Source organism: Pterocles gutturalis, unplaced genomic scaffold, assembly GCF_000699245.1.
Source record: "Pterocles gutturalis isolate BGI_N339 unplaced genomic scaffold, ASM69924v1 scaffold21982, whole genome shotgun sequence".
Lineage (NCBI taxonomy): Eukaryota > Metazoa > Chordata > Aves > Pterocliformes > Pteroclidae > Pterocles > Pterocles gutturalis.
Genome location: NW_010113395.1, coordinates 6,464 through 22,677, shown reverse-complemented (window position 1 = coordinate 22,677; position 16,214 = coordinate 6,464). Strand labels below are relative to the sequence as shown.

Sequence of the window (16,214 nt, the reverse complement as noted above, 5' to 3'; positions counted from 1 at the left end):
TGGTTTCACTTTCTATGTGATGCTTGGTGTCAGTTAAAATAGAGTCTGTGTACATTGTGACTAAATGGTTGCTGGTTTCAGGTTTCAGGTTCCAGGCCGAACACAGGGGAGGAGAGAATGTCAACCTTGCATTATAGACCAGAGCTATAGAAGATTCTTGTATTCCTTAAGATTTTCATGGGTATCTGTCTGTCTTTGTTCTTGCAGTTAACTCCAGTTGGAACAACCATCTTTACAGGATTTTCTGGAAACAATGGTGCTACTGACATTGATGATGGTCCGAACGGCCAAATAGAATATGTTATCCAGTACAATCCTAATGACAAGGTAAATGCATTTAGCTTCTTTTTTGTTCAAGTGTGCATATATATTTGTATCTTGAAGCAGCAAATGAGCAGGAGCTTGCTGTTGAACTTCATAAAGAAATTTTTTCCCTTTGTGATGTATTCTCTTTGCCGATGAGACTCACTTGCCCTGTAAATACCACTGAATTTGCCTTGCCTTTCTTTGCCTTGCTGTTAGCAGCTGGCTTACTTCAGTGTCAATCATTAATAATCACCTTTCTTCTCCCGTGTTGTTCCCACACTTCATCTTGGTTTTGGCATGCCTTTTCAGTCCCTGATAGGTAGTTGTGTTTACTCCTGCGCATTTATACCTAACAGAGTCATAGGTAAGAAATATTCATAGGCATGGCTAAGTTACTTTCAGAAGAGATATTCTAACTTTTCATGGACCCATTTATATTTAAAGAGCAGTCTTTTTTTTTTTTTTTTTTTTTTTTTGTTTTTTTAAAAAAATGCATTTTTTTTTTTTTTTTTTTTTTTTAGAGGGATGTATATTATTAAAATAAAGCCATAGTGATCCCTACTTATTATCTTTGCAAAATCGTACTTTCAGAGACAGAAAGCTTAAAGTATTAAAATAAATTCTTTTTAGGGTCAGATATGTGAACCCCTCTGCTTTAACAAGGTTGTGTGCATAGGTCATGTGTGCGAAGTGTCCATGTGCATTTTCATAGTAAATTCAAAGTAATTTGAGCAATCCTTTTTTTTCAAACCAAGATGTCTTTTACCATAGGCTAAGAGCACAGTTACAGTGGATCAGCTGGTGTGACAATTTGTTAAGCAGGCTAACCTGATTACGTGTTCATCCCAAAGATGACGTTGATGTTAAAGTAGGGGCGGGGGAATTAGTATGTAGACTTAGTAACTTCTCATTGAAGTTCCATAAAGGGGCATTTGAGCAGAAATGATTCTGTGGAAAAACAGCAATCTGATTTTCAGTTTAATTGGAAGTGTAGACACACAAGTTCTGATTTAATTTGCACCATTTAAGATGTACACCTCATAAAGGCTTCAGTCCTATTTCCATTGAAATCAACAAGAGTTTAAATGTCTACTGAGTTACACTTAGTGCTTATACCTTTTAGGAGGTGGAATTTTGTAGAAGAGTGACAGTATCAAGGAATAATTTAGTATGAACTAATGATGTAAGACTCTATTTATATTTTACTTTTCACCAAGGTAGTTGTTGATTTTTTGCATAGCTACATGTTGAGGGATAATATTTACTTACTATACCTACATATTTTGAGGACACAGATGGTTTCCTGAAAAACTTTGCAGCACCTTAAACCACCATCTTTTCTGGGAAGTATTATTTTGCAAAGATGCAATGTCTTTTTGACAAAGGTGGAATTGTGATGTGTAGGTTTTTGGGAGGTAGGGAATTTTCTCACTTTATATGTTGTGTATATTTGGTATTATTTCATTTTTTAAATGTTTGCAGTTGTTTCTTTGAGATTAAATTTGTTGCACAGTTGAGCAGCCTCTTGAGTTATGACATTTCAGTGAGACTACTTAGTAAAATTACTGGCGCACGATGTGTGAGTTCATCATGTTACAGCTGTTATTTGTACTGGCAGTATGTATGACTGAAGAGTTTCCCTCCTAAACTTTATAAACTAAGGCAAGGGTTTTATACAGAAATAGCAGACTACAATATTATGCTAATATCATCTTTTAACTGTTTGCATAAGGGAAGTGTTATAAATAAATGCTATTGTGTTACCACAAATATTTGAAAAGTAAACAGAAGGCAGGGAAGGAGTGACAGGAATGGACCAGCAGTTTCAAATTCACTAAAAAAATCCCCCAACCTTTGGGTTTTTGTCTCCACTCATTTTTCTTACTCTTAACTTAGAGTACTTAACAAAAAACAGCTCACATAATTTCTTCTGTTTCAATAAAGACTATGAAAAATGTAGGCACTGAGAAAATACTTTTCACAGAAAGTACTTTTTCCAGATAACTTTAGTAGATGTAAATTGTTTAAAATAAAAATTAGCATACATAGAATACATTGATATACTGAAAACAATAATAAATTTAAAAAAAAATCCAGATCCCTTGAAATTTTAATTCTGTTAAAATGTATTGTGCCACAGTGAAATAGAAGAGCTGCTTTGTATTTAATTTACTAGAAAAATAAATTATATTGCTCAAAGGCATCCTGGGAAATCATTCCAAAGCCTACTACTGCTGTAGCCTCAAGTTCAGCAGAGAGGTTTGTCTAACCACTAGTGAGGGACACTTATAGCATCCCTAAGTTGTTTGGTCTGGTGTTTTTCCATAGGAAAAGTCTCTTACTCAGTGAGACTTACTTGTTCTTGTTGAGGGATTTCCCTGGTTGGAACCACTTATTTGGAGTAGTTAGTTGCTTTATTGTGTCTTTGCCTTGCTACTTTTGTATTCCAGATTAAATAAATATAATTCTTTCATCTGTGGAAAGCCTTTATGGGCATAATATTGCTTTACCTAGTGATGCATTTTGTGTGTATGCTTGATGGAGAGGACTTCTTATAATTGTAAGCTGCTTCATATCAGCTGTCACCTTGCCAGAAAGTTACTGCGTAATATCTGCTACAAGTGGATTTTCTTTCTTAACCTGGGAAACACTTATACCACAACTTAGTTATGTGTACAACTTAGTGTGAGATATCTCTATTTTTCCATTTCTAGGATCCAACTCTATTGTGTGATGAAGATGTCCGCAGTGGTGTTAGGCACCACTGACGTAGCCTCCTGTCTTAGGAAAAGCAGACTGATTATAGCTCATCAGTTTCACTGGAGATTAATTTAGGCATGTGAAACAAAACTGTAAAAACAAGAGTTGTTACTCTAGAAATTCAATTTAACTTAATTATTTTGTTGTTTAATTGGGCAGATATATAAAAGCCAAGTAGAAAAATGAATGAAAATCATAATTGACATAGAACTGGGCTCTAGCTATTGCACAAAGGAATGCTATAAAGCTTTTCTTAGGTGTTAAAAGCTAAGGATCAAGTCAATTAACTTGCCAAAAGATTCTACCTGTTAATACAGAGTGGATTTTTAGATCTCTGAGGGCTCTATTTATACTGGAAGGTTATTAAGATAAATGCATTCTCAAAACAAGTTCTGAACTCCTTCCTTACTAGCTAATTTTACTGAGATTCATTGTATTGTGTTTGGTGAGGATACCAAATTAAGCTTTTTGAGTTTATCTGGACTTAGGGAATATGTATAAAGCTTTTGCTGAGCTGATTTTTCACATATCATCTCTCTGGACAGTAAATTGAATTGTTACCCTGGTGACTTTCCTCATTGTAAATTTACTGGCCCATATTCAAGACTATGGCCAACAAATGTTCTGAGTTATGACAACTGCTGTACAAAAGCATTTTGTTGTCTCTATTTTGACGTGAAAGGAGAACCAGTTTTGTTCTCTTGGAGTAAGCAGTGGACAAAGCAGTGTCTTGATATACCTGACTTTCAGCACATGCTGGCTCATTTCGTATTGGATAGAAATGAGATGTGGTGGTGTTCTGCGCATCTTTGAATTGCCTTGTAGCTTCATTACAGTTTGGGCTGCAGCAGAAATAGCTGGAGTTTGCAGAGGGATCATAGTGTTGATCTCATGTGGTACCTCCAGGAGCTGTGGCACAAACGTATGTCTGGAAGTTAAACTTTGCATCGCCACTAAACATTTGCATTTATGTGTGGTGCTCAAGCAAGAGGGGACTCCAGATCTAAGCAGTTTGGGAAGAGGTTAAAGCTTTTTGCTGAAATTGTGTTGATCCTTGCTAACAGTTTAAATTGCACAGTTCCACTGAAGTGCATCCTCATGCCGAGATCCACCTTGGAAAAGGCAGTTATTTTGAGAGTGCCTCAGCTGCAGTCTTTTCCATCTGTTTCTGGCCTTTTGAATCAGAGACTAATGGGCTAAAGCAGTTAGGAGAAGCTTCCTTGTGAATTAGAAGTGGCACATATATGTGTGCATACATGTACACATGGCATCACCTTGTACAGCAGTCAAAAGATACCACCCATTAGCTGAATAGTTCACAACCTGCTTGCTTGTTTTTGCAGTTACCATTAAAAGAGAGGAAGAGGGGGAGGCAAAAGCAGTGAATGCAACCCTGCTTGGTTCTTCCTTCTTCCAACAGTAGGAGTCTGTTCTGTTTTCCTGTTTTGCCTCAGTATAAATACTCTAATGGGTTCTGCGCCCCCACCCCCGGTGGTAACTATGTATTTTTTCTCCAAAAAGACGAGTGCCAAACTCAGACATAAACAAACAGTGTCTCCAGTTATTTAGCAGTCTTTGATGTACTTTCCAATCATCTTTTTCTGCACAACACAAATATCTGCAGTGTGATGAATTTAACAATCAGTATCACTTATTTGCTGAAAAATAGACTGCAAATTTAGGAGATGTTTCAACTTTTAGAGGAAGAAGGCTTTGTTATGTTCTCTAAGGAAGGAATAGTACTCTGTACCTCTGCAGTGTTCTCTGTGAAGATTTTGGAATATCATATTGCTATTACCTATTCAACATACTTAATAGTTGTATGCTAACTATATTCTACATTGGTAGATTGAATCATGGAAAGATTTTTTTTTTTTTTTATGTCATTACTCTGATAATGGAGCTCGATCTCACATCAGAGAGCTGTGCCTGTAATCCTCCTCCCAAATGGGTCATTAGTCAAAGTGAATCGTTTAAGGGTGTGTGCACCCTGTCAGTACCCTCCTGCAATTTTGTGCCACAGCTTTGTAAACAGAATCAGTTTAAACAAATATGCAGGACAAATTGAATTTTGACAGATTTACCCATCCTGATTTACCTTGAAATAGGAATTTACTAGTGCACGATCATGTGCATACCTGCCCCTGTGAACTGGCATCTAAGTCTATAGTACTGATGTTCTCCCTGTGTTCACTACTTTGTTGCCCTCCTGAAAGCCAGAATAAAGGGGAGATAATAAGTGCAGTGATGTGCATTTTATAATCTCTCATATTTGATACTTTCTACAGTAGTGAGAAAATGTAGATGAAGGCAAGCCAGACTGTAGAAACTGAAGATCTGAACTCTCAGCTGACAAGTCTATTTGGGAAAGCTTTTCTGAACACACCAGTGCAAGTTCAGCATGGCGAATCTCCAAGAAGCAGGATAGTTAGACTTCACTTCATGGTTGGAAGTAATAATGTATATGCAAAGAATCTGAATTTTGTTACATACAAATTACTTATTGTGGGGGTTCTTATGGAGTAAACTGGACGGGGAGTAAACGTAGAAAAGTTTAAAATCTCCAGCATGGAAAGCACATGCTGTTTTGGTTTGCCATCCCATAGATCATCTCATTGTGGCCTGTTCGAAACGTGTTTTAACTTCGGAGTGTGTCCAGTTTTGTCTTACTGTTTTAACATTTACAGACTTCCAACAGGACCTTTGATATTCCTCTCACTTTGTCTGGAGCAGTAGTTCTACGGGAAAGACTAAATTATGAAGAAAAGACGCGTTATTTTGTCACTGTTCAAGCAAATGTAAGTATAGATCTCTTAATGCCCATTTATGCCGTTGGTTTAGGTGAGGTCTTAGTTTCCAGATTTAGATGTTTTCCAAAGAAATGAAAAGTCTCGCTGAAATACCAGGTCTGATTAACACACTTTTCCTGAAGATCTTAAATAAGATCTATGTAGGTCATTGAAAGCTTAGGCATGTTATTAATGTTAAAAAAAGCTTGCTCAGTGTGTGTAACAAAACAACACTTCTTGCATAAGGAACAAGTTGCAAATTTGAAGTACAGCCTGTGCAGAAAAGTGCATTCTAGTCTCACTACGTGTTCATTTTCTAACAAGTCTAGTGATGCTGATTTGATCTCAAATTAATGTAATGGATATAATTTAGTTGTATCCTTCAGGTTGGAAATGCATTTTTCTATAAAGAGGTGATTTTTCTTTCAAGTCATATTGCAAGCATATATAGAGGTTTTTACAGAGTGGCTGGCAGTGGGTAATGCATACTGAGAAGAAAAGTGATGTTTAAACTGTATCTAATATATCTGTCACGAGAGAAGTCTTTTGGTGCCCTTGAAGGCTATGAAAGCTTTTTTCCCTTTTTGTCCTTCTGATAATAGCTGAAATGAAAACTTTTCCTCTGTTGTTTACCTCTGTTGTGATACTACTTCATTCATGGCAAAATGAGAATGCTCTGAAGCAACTTTAAGATAGCTTGTTCCTGAATTCAGGCATTTATATCACTGTCATCTTTCTGATACTGAATTGCAAATACATTTTACAATCGACTTTTCTACATGTTTTGTGGCATGTTCAGCATTCCCCCAATAGAAGATTGGCTCCAAGGGTGTCTCAGTGCTTTTTCACTTAAGTATATCTAAAGATGCTTCCTAGCCCATACAGTTAAGGCTGCAGTTAAGGCTGTCGGAGCAAGTTTTACCTGGTTAACATAACTTGCTGATCTCTTGAACAGGAGTACGGGAAGGCTCAGAAACTATTTGGCTTGTTGTTTTATTTATAATTTATTCCACAGATCACCACTGTGTATTCACAGCTCTTTTCCTTTGATGCCAAAGCTGTGCGTTTCAGGAGACGCTGTGCTCCTAGGAAAGTAACTGGGGTAGCTGAGGAGGTCATGTTTTTCAAGAGAAAGGCAGGGTGTGCAGCAGTGCGAATGCCTTGCATGAGGAGGGAACCTGTCATGCTGCAGCAACAACTGGTGAAGGCACAGCTTGTGATGCACAGTGACAGTCCTACAAAGCAATCTCATATTAATTTGTTTGTTCCTTTCAATATATGTCCTTACATAATAAATGGTCACCTTTGTGGTACTGGGTTTGGGACTGGAGCTGTGCTCATAGCTTCTGTGTCCCATTTATACATCATGGGGCAGCTTGCATGATTTCAATGTCTTGTGAGGCCATGCATTTTCTCCAACATATCCAAATGGGAACTGAGCTCACTAACATTTTGAGTGCTCACAGATGAGAAGCTGGACCTCAAAGACTCTAGTTAAGCTCTATAGCCGAGCTCTTTTTAGGAGTTTGCCTTATGCATGCTTTCTTTCTTTTTTTTTTTTAATTTTACAAAATATTGCAGGCTGCATTTAATTATCTTTGTTGTATTTATGTGATCATTCTTCTGTTCCACTGATTGCATTAACAGTGATAGTTTATTGTTATTGCATCACGAAGATACTACCTGAAATGAATTACTCGGTATCTGTGCTTTGATCCAGTATTACTCAGAGGCACATACTGGGGGAATGTAAAAAAGATTAGTTGATGATGAAAGCTGCTCTTTGTAGCTGGTATTGCTTTTCATCATTGACCACGAAGAAAGCTGAATTCAGAAAATCCCATATGTAGTAACTGTAAATGTAAAGCGGTTCCAAGAATTGAGTGGACTGCAAAGTAGGAAAAAAATATGTATCCAGTCTGATTTAGAGCAATGACCTATTCCTCTTCCACAGATGATGATACTAAACTGCATACATTTAAAAAAAAAAATGTTTTTTATTTTCTGTCAGTGCTGTCCTAGGATAGGAGGGCAAGACTTAGCTAGTGGCCCATATTCCTTTAACAAGATTTTATTTTTTTTGTAAAGAAAAGCTATCACAACAGTTCCTCTGTGAAAATGGAAATATTTTTGACTGTTTTAAAAAAAATTGGGTAGTCATGATGTTTCTTCACTATGCTAACAAAAGAAGAAAGAAGAGGTGAAGTGTTGCCAGTGTGTACATTGTTCAGTGTATAATTATTAATAATAATAAATAATAAGTAATAATCTGGATGGTTCCCACAATTCAGGAAAGTGTAGCTTTGTTCCGTAACATCTAGAAAGAAAAAAAGGAGACAACAAAGAAGTTGCAATAGTCAATGGTGTCTTGTGTAATCAAAGATTTTTAAAAAAATCAGGGGGCAAGGCCAAACCATGATACATTGAAAGAACCTGTCATGTAGCATGGAGACTTTTTTGGGGTGCAGCATTGTAGCTGTCTTATTGTGGACGCAAGTGTTCTTCAACCTTTTAAAACATGAGCATAACTCATTCTCCAGACAAATTAGCTTTCCATGGGGAGTACGGTTTGGAAAACTTAGATCAATGTCATTGCTGTTCTCTGGCTCTTTGGTTCTTTGGGGAGGGGGGAAGGAAGGAATCTTTTTAAAATTTTCTTCTTTAAATTATGATATGCAGAGGTGGATGGAGCATTACAATCCAGGGCCTCTCCGCTGCCAATTAGAAAATAAGTTGTTATTGCTTATGCTTTCCATTTCTGTAGGTGAAAGTCCTTTTACTTACAGATGGGATTTGGTAGAGCTCCACAAGGCAGTGTAAGAGTGTAGTTCAGATTATAAGTAAGGCATGGGGGATTTTTTATCTTATACAAATATGCTGCATTTTTATAGACTTAAGAAGACGTGTATCTTCATTGTACACATTTCCTGAGAACTAAATTCTCGAAACAGTTTTGTTTCTGAGTGATAGATGTCTCACAGTTTTTCTTAATGCAAGAAATAAACTTTTACCTCTTAACTGAATTTCTAAGCCTTTATGAAATCAAAGGCTGCAGCTCTGAGGCTGAAGTTTCTGTAATTAGTTGTTTGCTAAGAATGTGGATAATTATGGTGCTTATGTGTTTTGCCCTTTGCTTTAATTTCAAACTTTTTTGTAGATTCCGAATTCAGAAAGTCTCATCAAACGTAACTTGTTTGCTCCATAGGACCGAGCCCAAAATCTTAATGAGCGAAGGACAAGTACGACCACCCTAACAGTAGACGTGCTCGATGGGGATGATTTGGGACCAATGTTTCTTCCTTGTGTCTTGGTGAATAATACTCGTGACTGCAGACCTCTCACCTACCAAGCGAGCTTGCCAGAACTGACTGATCCTGTAAGTCCTCTTGGTTTGGTTATTTATTTTTTTTTTTTGCAAGTTTTATATGTTTGGTTTGCAAACTGGCATCTTTTTCTGTGGATGCGATTGAGAACCGTAACTAGAAAGATCATGTATGCTTTATGCCACGTTTTATGTACTAAACAATAGAAAACCAAGGTAAGATATATATATAGGAATAGATGGTGAAATTCTAGCATTGATAGAATGGCAAACTGCTCATGCACTACAAGGACTGTGTCTTGCTGAAATTCGGTAAAATGTGGAATTGCTTTTCTGATCTGTCCATGTTTTGCTCTTGGAAATATCCTGAAGAAGCACTTTTGAGAAGGGACTTGAATGTTGTTCCATTCAGGATTGTTCTTAGAGACCTTAGGAGAAAGATTTTTTGGAAAGGAAGCATTATTCACTAATCCCTGAGAAGATTACATGTTGCTGTTAACCTTGTTTCAGTCAAGAGGCACTAAAGAGCAATGTGTGTTTATCCCATGTAGATACTTGTACTGAGTATGTCAGAACTGCACAAGGAATCACAAGAGGAAGAAGCGAGAGCTTTATCATTTCTTGATGTGAGGTGATGCCAGCTGCCCTTCTATACAGGAGAACTGTGCATCTCTGTGGTGGGGGGAACAGAAATATTAATTTCTTAATTGATATTGATATATGACCTTTGATTCATGTATTTAAGAATATAAAAAGGAAGAACCAATTGAATCGCTAGGTATTACCCCACCCAATTGACACTGACATTAAGATGACATTAAGATAATATTGAGTTTTGATGTTAAGATCATGACTTCCCTTGTTCACTGTGGGACACACTCTCTGTCCTGCTTCCCCCGACGCGAAGTTGAGACTTTAAATGTGGAGGTTCCTGCTGTTCTCTGCCATGTTTGTCTTGCTGTCCTGCGCCTCGGGTCTTTTGCCATTCTACACATCATGGTTTCATGTTCTGTCTGTCCTCAGGGTCCCACTACAAATATGCTTAAGCAGGGTTGCCAAGCACTGTTGCTGCCCTGCTTGGTTGGTTCAGGTGATGCTCTTAGCAAGTTTCAAAGTCTCTCACTGTTGTTTTATTGATGTTAGGAACAGCTGAAGTTGGGTCTAATATGCAGCAGTTGATCAATTGCTTCTGCACAGGTTAATGGTACCAGCTTTGGTTTAATAACCTGTACAATCTTAAGGAGGTGACATCAGGCTTACTGTAATCAAGATGTGCAATTAGTGTGCCTTCTAGATAAAGAAGGGTTAGAACAAGTTTCAGGGGATGGTATAAGTCAGTCTGGATCCCTTGGCAAGCTTCTGGAGGAAAATTGGGTCTTACAGGGCACGTGCACCTCCAAAGGAGGTGGTGTTTGTTTTTTTCTACCACAGAAGCTCTTCCTAACAACTTCAGCCTGATTTGTAAGCTGTAGCAAGACAGGAGCTTTCAACAGCAGCAAATAAGTTGGAAAAGGGAAGGAGAGAGGTGTTCTAGATTTAACCTTGTTATCCCCAGCTGAGTCAGTGGCCTCATCAGGGTTACTGGGGTACCCAAACCGTGGAGGATGACAGAGTATGACCCCATTTTATCTGCACAGTTCTGATAAGAGTTCCCAGTACAGAGGCAGGTGAGGCAGAAATTATGAATAACCAGTGTTTGGTCACTGCCTAGCTTTTTATCTGGTTATCTTAAGGTATAAAGCAAGTCATACAATTTTCCTGATACATCTCTCGCAGATAGAAGGAATCCAGCTGTCTTCATTCCTGCCCTTGGTCAGTCACGTAACGCTGTGCTGGAGGACAAAGCAGTGTCTGCTAAGGAGGGTGCCTATGCTAGGAAAAATCCAGCTAGTGATTAGGTACTGAGTTGCAAAATGTGTTTGTTTAGCTTCATAAGCTACAATCTGTTCAGGTGTCAGCTTTTTTGTTTGCTTCTTGGCTTTTTCATGTCAAACTGCACCTTGAGGAATCTGATCTATGAAATGAGAAACCGTTTCTATTGATAAACTACCAGCTATTTGCTGTTTATCTGTTTGTAGCACTGCAGCTGTTTTGATAAACATAAGTGGAAAAAGGATGTTTGAACTCTCAGAGTTTTACCTTGATACCTCCCATATTTACTTGACTTCTAAATGATAGTTCCTTTAGAAGATGTGGATGGTACCTAAAAAGATTCAGCTAGTAAACATATGGATTACATTTGTCCTGCAAACAGCAGTGTGATCAAGTGCAGAGAAGCCTGAGCTATCTTTACTACACTGTAGGTGTTGAATCTTCCAGTGGGTGTAGCAAATAGAGCAGAATGCTGTTTGCTGAAGTTTTTTTTATTGTAGCCACTACATAGACTATTTTTAGTCCAGTGTTGTCATTTTTTTAAATTTGCTTTTTAATTTTTCAGTGAACATGAGAGAGAATATTAATGAATCTAGAACAAAGAGCATTGAAATATAAATTATTCAGAAGCAGTAGCTTGAAAGGACGTCCTGCTTTACAGGGCAAGATGTCTACTCAGCTGACCCCTAAAGTAAAGAATTTAATGTAACTGGTAAGAATAGTATTTTTCTTCAGTCTTGCACAATCACTTATCTTTAGTTGGCCTCCATCTAGGAATTTACTGAGGTAAAAACCGTATTTCCTTTCCAAGCTTCTTTCACTTAGATGCTCTAAAGCTGCTGGATGCATTGGCAGTGAAGAATCCATACAGCGTGTGCTTTGTTTATGGTCTTTGTCTGGTGGAGATGGAAGAGGCCAGAAAAATTAGTGGGTCTCTTTGTTACCACAGAAGCAGTTTATTTTCCTGAAAAACAGTATCAAGGTTTACACTGTGCTTTCTGAGAGTTGGTCTGACTCATGACAGTATTAAATATTATTAAATCTGCTCCAGGCTGAGCAGAGTGCTGTACAATTACTGTTCACACACTTGTAAAACCCTGGTTTCCATTTCGGCCATTTGTACCCATGGTGTAAATTCCCTCAGAGCTGATGATCTTCCAAGCCAAAGGTTATGTGATGGTCCTCTCTGGGTGTGCATACAGAATGAAATGTTACAATGGTTCCTTTTCGGTCAGCCGGGTGCTGTAACTGACTGAGCTTGGCCACAAGGTGTGATGTTCTTCATTCATGGTTGCCTTGCTTTGCGAGTGTCACTTCTGCAGTGCCACCAGTGAGCTATTGTAACTAATTGCTACACTGGCCTCATTAGGTCACAGTTAAGGTTGTATAAACATCAGTGTCTCTGATATCAAGTGCTTGTGAGGTGCTCTTGCAACTTTGCAGGGGAGGCAGAAACTCATAGTTTGGAGTAAGCAAACTTTGGATGTTTTTATAGCACATTAGCTCTTCTGAATGCTTAACCCTGTGATAGGTGAGTGCTAAGTGAGGGCTGAACTGCCTCAGCACTGCTGAAGTCTGGACACAGAGCTAAGTTAACAGCCTGTAAACCACACCTTACAATTATGTATTGCTTCCCTGGGCAGCAATTTGCTTGTTGAGCTTCACCGGGTGGCACATTGCTACCTGTTGAGTCTAATTCAGTGCTCGTGACAGTGATGTGGAGAAAGCTACTTTACAAGCTCCCAGACTAGGAGGGAAAAGAAAGAAATCTACTGAGTTTTGAGTCCTCTAATAATCATTACAAAAGTTATTATCGTGCAGAAGAGACACCAAAGCCCATGATAAGACAGCATTCAAAGTCATTGTTTGAAGTTCTGTCTCATAATACATGTGCAAATTCTTTTACTTCATTTCCTTTAGGGGAATGCAAAGTACAGCTTCAGTGACGTCTTACAATAAGCTAGCATAAACCTTTCAAAAATCAAGTTCCTCAAGCTAAATATTTTGCCGTATAACAAAAAGAAAAGAGATGTCTGTGCTGGATGAAAGGATATATGTATGAACCTCCTGTGTCTGCTTATTGGTCCCTATACACCTGTGTGTTTTTCCCTAACTGTCGCCATCCTACTTTCTCTCTAGAAATAAATTTATTGTTGTTAGCTACATTTCCATTTCTGAGAAAACCTGTGTTGTTTGTTAGGTTTTGATTGGTTTGGATTTTTTCTTTTGTTACATAGTTTTATATTTGTCTTGGTATTTCTGTGTCTGATTAAATCTGATAAGGAATTTTTTTTTCATTGTCTCAGGAAGACTTCAGCAAGTTTTATTAACACTACATGCAAGATATCAAATAGAGTTAAAAAAATACAACTTCTTTAATATCTTATAATATTGCAAAGATAACTTCTCCTTTCCCCTTCAGTCTATTCCTGTCATGCTTACTTTGTGAAGGTTTTGTCCATTTCTATATTAAATTTTTTCCATCACCATGCAAAGAAGGAAAGCCAATTAGCGGCAAAATACAGATATAGATGAGTTTTATTTAATCAGTTACTAGACTAGTTTTTCAGCAAACTGGTTCATTAGCAGTTTCCATATGGTAATTATCAGTCCACATGAACACTAATATACTCTATGGCACCTATGAGGCTTTTTTTGTACTAATTCAAGATTCAACACTTCAAACTCCGAGTTGCATTATGAGATATTGCTTATTAATGCACCACTGATGTACCTTTCTACATGGAAAGTATTTATTTTTGTACTAATTATCCTCAGTATCCTCAGGAATTGTGTCAGCAGGGACCTTACAAAGGCTGTGGGCTTAGCTGCCCTGTTGAGGAGAGCCTCAAGGAGATGGGTCTGAGCAGAGGACTGCTAGATGAAAGGCTAAAATAAAATAGTAATAAAAAAATTCTCCAGAGAATAGTGTGGTTTAGGAGGGTAAAAAAAAAAAAAAAGACACCAAAGAGAAGGAAATTCCCTTAGAAGCTTTTACTAGCAGGAAGGACCTCTTTAGATTAGTTTGGATTCAGGGGAAGAAAACTAAACTTTTAAGTGGCAGTATTGTAATCCTGCTGGGTGAAAGCCTTGGCTCAGCAAGGCTTGGCCGGTCGGGAAGTAAGTCCTCCCTGAAGAGCACTGCATGCATCCTGCGCCACATAGTTTTGAAACTGTGGAAACTTGAATACTTCATGCAAGGGACAAAAAAACTCATTATCTTTCACATATGCAAAGCATAATAAACAATCATAATATTAAGAACTGTGGCTACACAGTAAATTCATCAAATTGTCTATATATCTTGATAGAAAGTACATCTTACTTGGAATCCAGAGTCACTTGAAGAATTCACAGTTGACAGTGAAAAATGTGCTTTGCATCAGATTGATAGTTCTATCAAAAATGACAGGTGCTTTATAAAACTCACATTTTATCTTTTCATTTCTTGATGAAACTCTAGAGGCAATCACAACAGATTTCCCCAAGCCATTTCCCATTCCTTGCAGTGTTCTAGCTCAGCATTGTAGGGTGGTGTACTGGAGCAGTTACAGTAAAATAACTTCCATACCACCTTCCCTGGCGTGTTGCTATTTGGCAGTTATTTGCATGTATTTTGGGGGAAATTGGGGACTGATGCTGTGGGATGTGATGGAAATGGGTTATCCTCTGGGTTCGAGAAATGGAAATGCAGTAGGAGGGAGCTGAGGTTCCAGCAGTACAGGAAAGGCTGGTTTTAAGGTAATGGAGAAGAAAAAAGGAGTTTGGTGGAGGACTGAAGTAATTTGATCAGTGAATGGGGCTGGTGTTGGGATCACAGGACACTTCCATAAATAACCGGGTTTAATCAGCTCTGTTGAAATCTGTTCTATGCTTATTATTGATAGCTAATTAACACTGCAGAGGATGTGCTGTTTTTGTCAGTACCTCTGGGCTTGAGGATGACAACCACTTAACAATTCTTTCTAAAATAATGTCATTGCAGTTCCTTGCTACCTACCTGTACAAATCCCAATTCCTTCCAAGCAGAAAACCTCCTGGAAATTTTCTCATAGAGACACATTAACATAAAACTTACTGCAAAACAAACATTGTCTGAAACTTCTAGAAACAGCATCTCCCCATCTTAGTTATAACAGCAGGTATTGGTCAAAGAATTAAGTTATAGAAATGTTCTGGGTGTTTTTTTAGTGTTTTGGGTTTGGTTTTTTTATTTATTTCTAATTTTTACAGTGGGAAATACCTACTTACAGAAGACACTTTATCCAGGTATCTACCATGCAAACTAAACCTAAGTAACCTTCCCTGAGGTTTGGGAGAAACTTGTTAGTTCAGCTTGAGCTTCCATACAGATGCTAAGTAAGATTTTTTGTGGCACTGAAACACACAGTCTTCATAATTTGACAAATTAAAAATTTAGTCTAAGTTGAATTTGAATATGTGTGGTTAAATCCACTTTAATAAAACCTTTCAGTATATAAGGAAGCTGCCTCTTTTGCCTGTGTGAAGTGTAAAATCTCATATAAAAGCAGAAATGCTTATACCTGATGAAAGTGCTTTCTTTCTTGCTTTTTCTTGTAAGTATGGCTGCTTAAAGTCAAATGTGCATGGGGGTGGATTTACCCCTACTGACAGTCAAACTGTATAAAGCTAAAAAATCAAGTTCGGTTGCCACTTTTGCTTGCTAAATATTTGTTTCTTGGTTAAATATGGTACATTTAAAACTGCAAATGTTCATGGCTAATTTAGGAAGTTGTTAGTTGCTGAAGCAGTTGTATCTCAATATGCCTTTTTCGTCATTCCCTTATTTTACTGAGATTTGGAATCTTTTACTGAAACATGGTAAAAGGTTTGTGAGCCTTTGGCTTAATCTGCCTGTATAGTCTTATGAGCTGTGCTGGTGATTTAGTTGCATCAAGCATCAGGAAATTATTGGAGATTTACTCTAACTATTCCTTTCTCATCAAAATGGATGCTATCTGATTTTTGGAACTGATAGTAAATGCTCATGTAGGGGATGGTATTTACACTTTATCCTGGAATTAGACTGTGATTGAGCACAATTATGTCTGCTAGTGTAATTGAATGTTTGAAGTGTGGCTTGGGTTTGTGGCTTCCAGAGGAAATAGAGCTTTCATCATTAGGAGAACTGCGTATTTCTCCTT

General features: G+C 37.7%; 1 protein-coding gene across 1 annotated transcript in view; it reads left to right on the top strand.

The window, feature by feature from the left end:
- LOC104462522 (protocadherin-15-like) overlaps nt 1-9,244 on the top strand; it is a gene marked incomplete at its 3' end in the record, with an annotated part of 29,292 nt that extends 20,048 nt beyond the window's left edge. The window contains exons 5-7 of the mRNA XM_010074488.1: nt 208-327; nt 5,754-5,864; nt 9,061-9,244. Of these exons, the coding sequence (XP_010072790.1) occupies nt 208-327; nt 5,754-5,864; nt 9,061-9,244 (415 nt within the window). The remainder of the gene's footprint in view (nt 1-207; nt 328-5,753; nt 5,865-9,060) is intronic.
- Nucleotides 9,245-16,214: the final 6,970 nt, after the last annotated feature.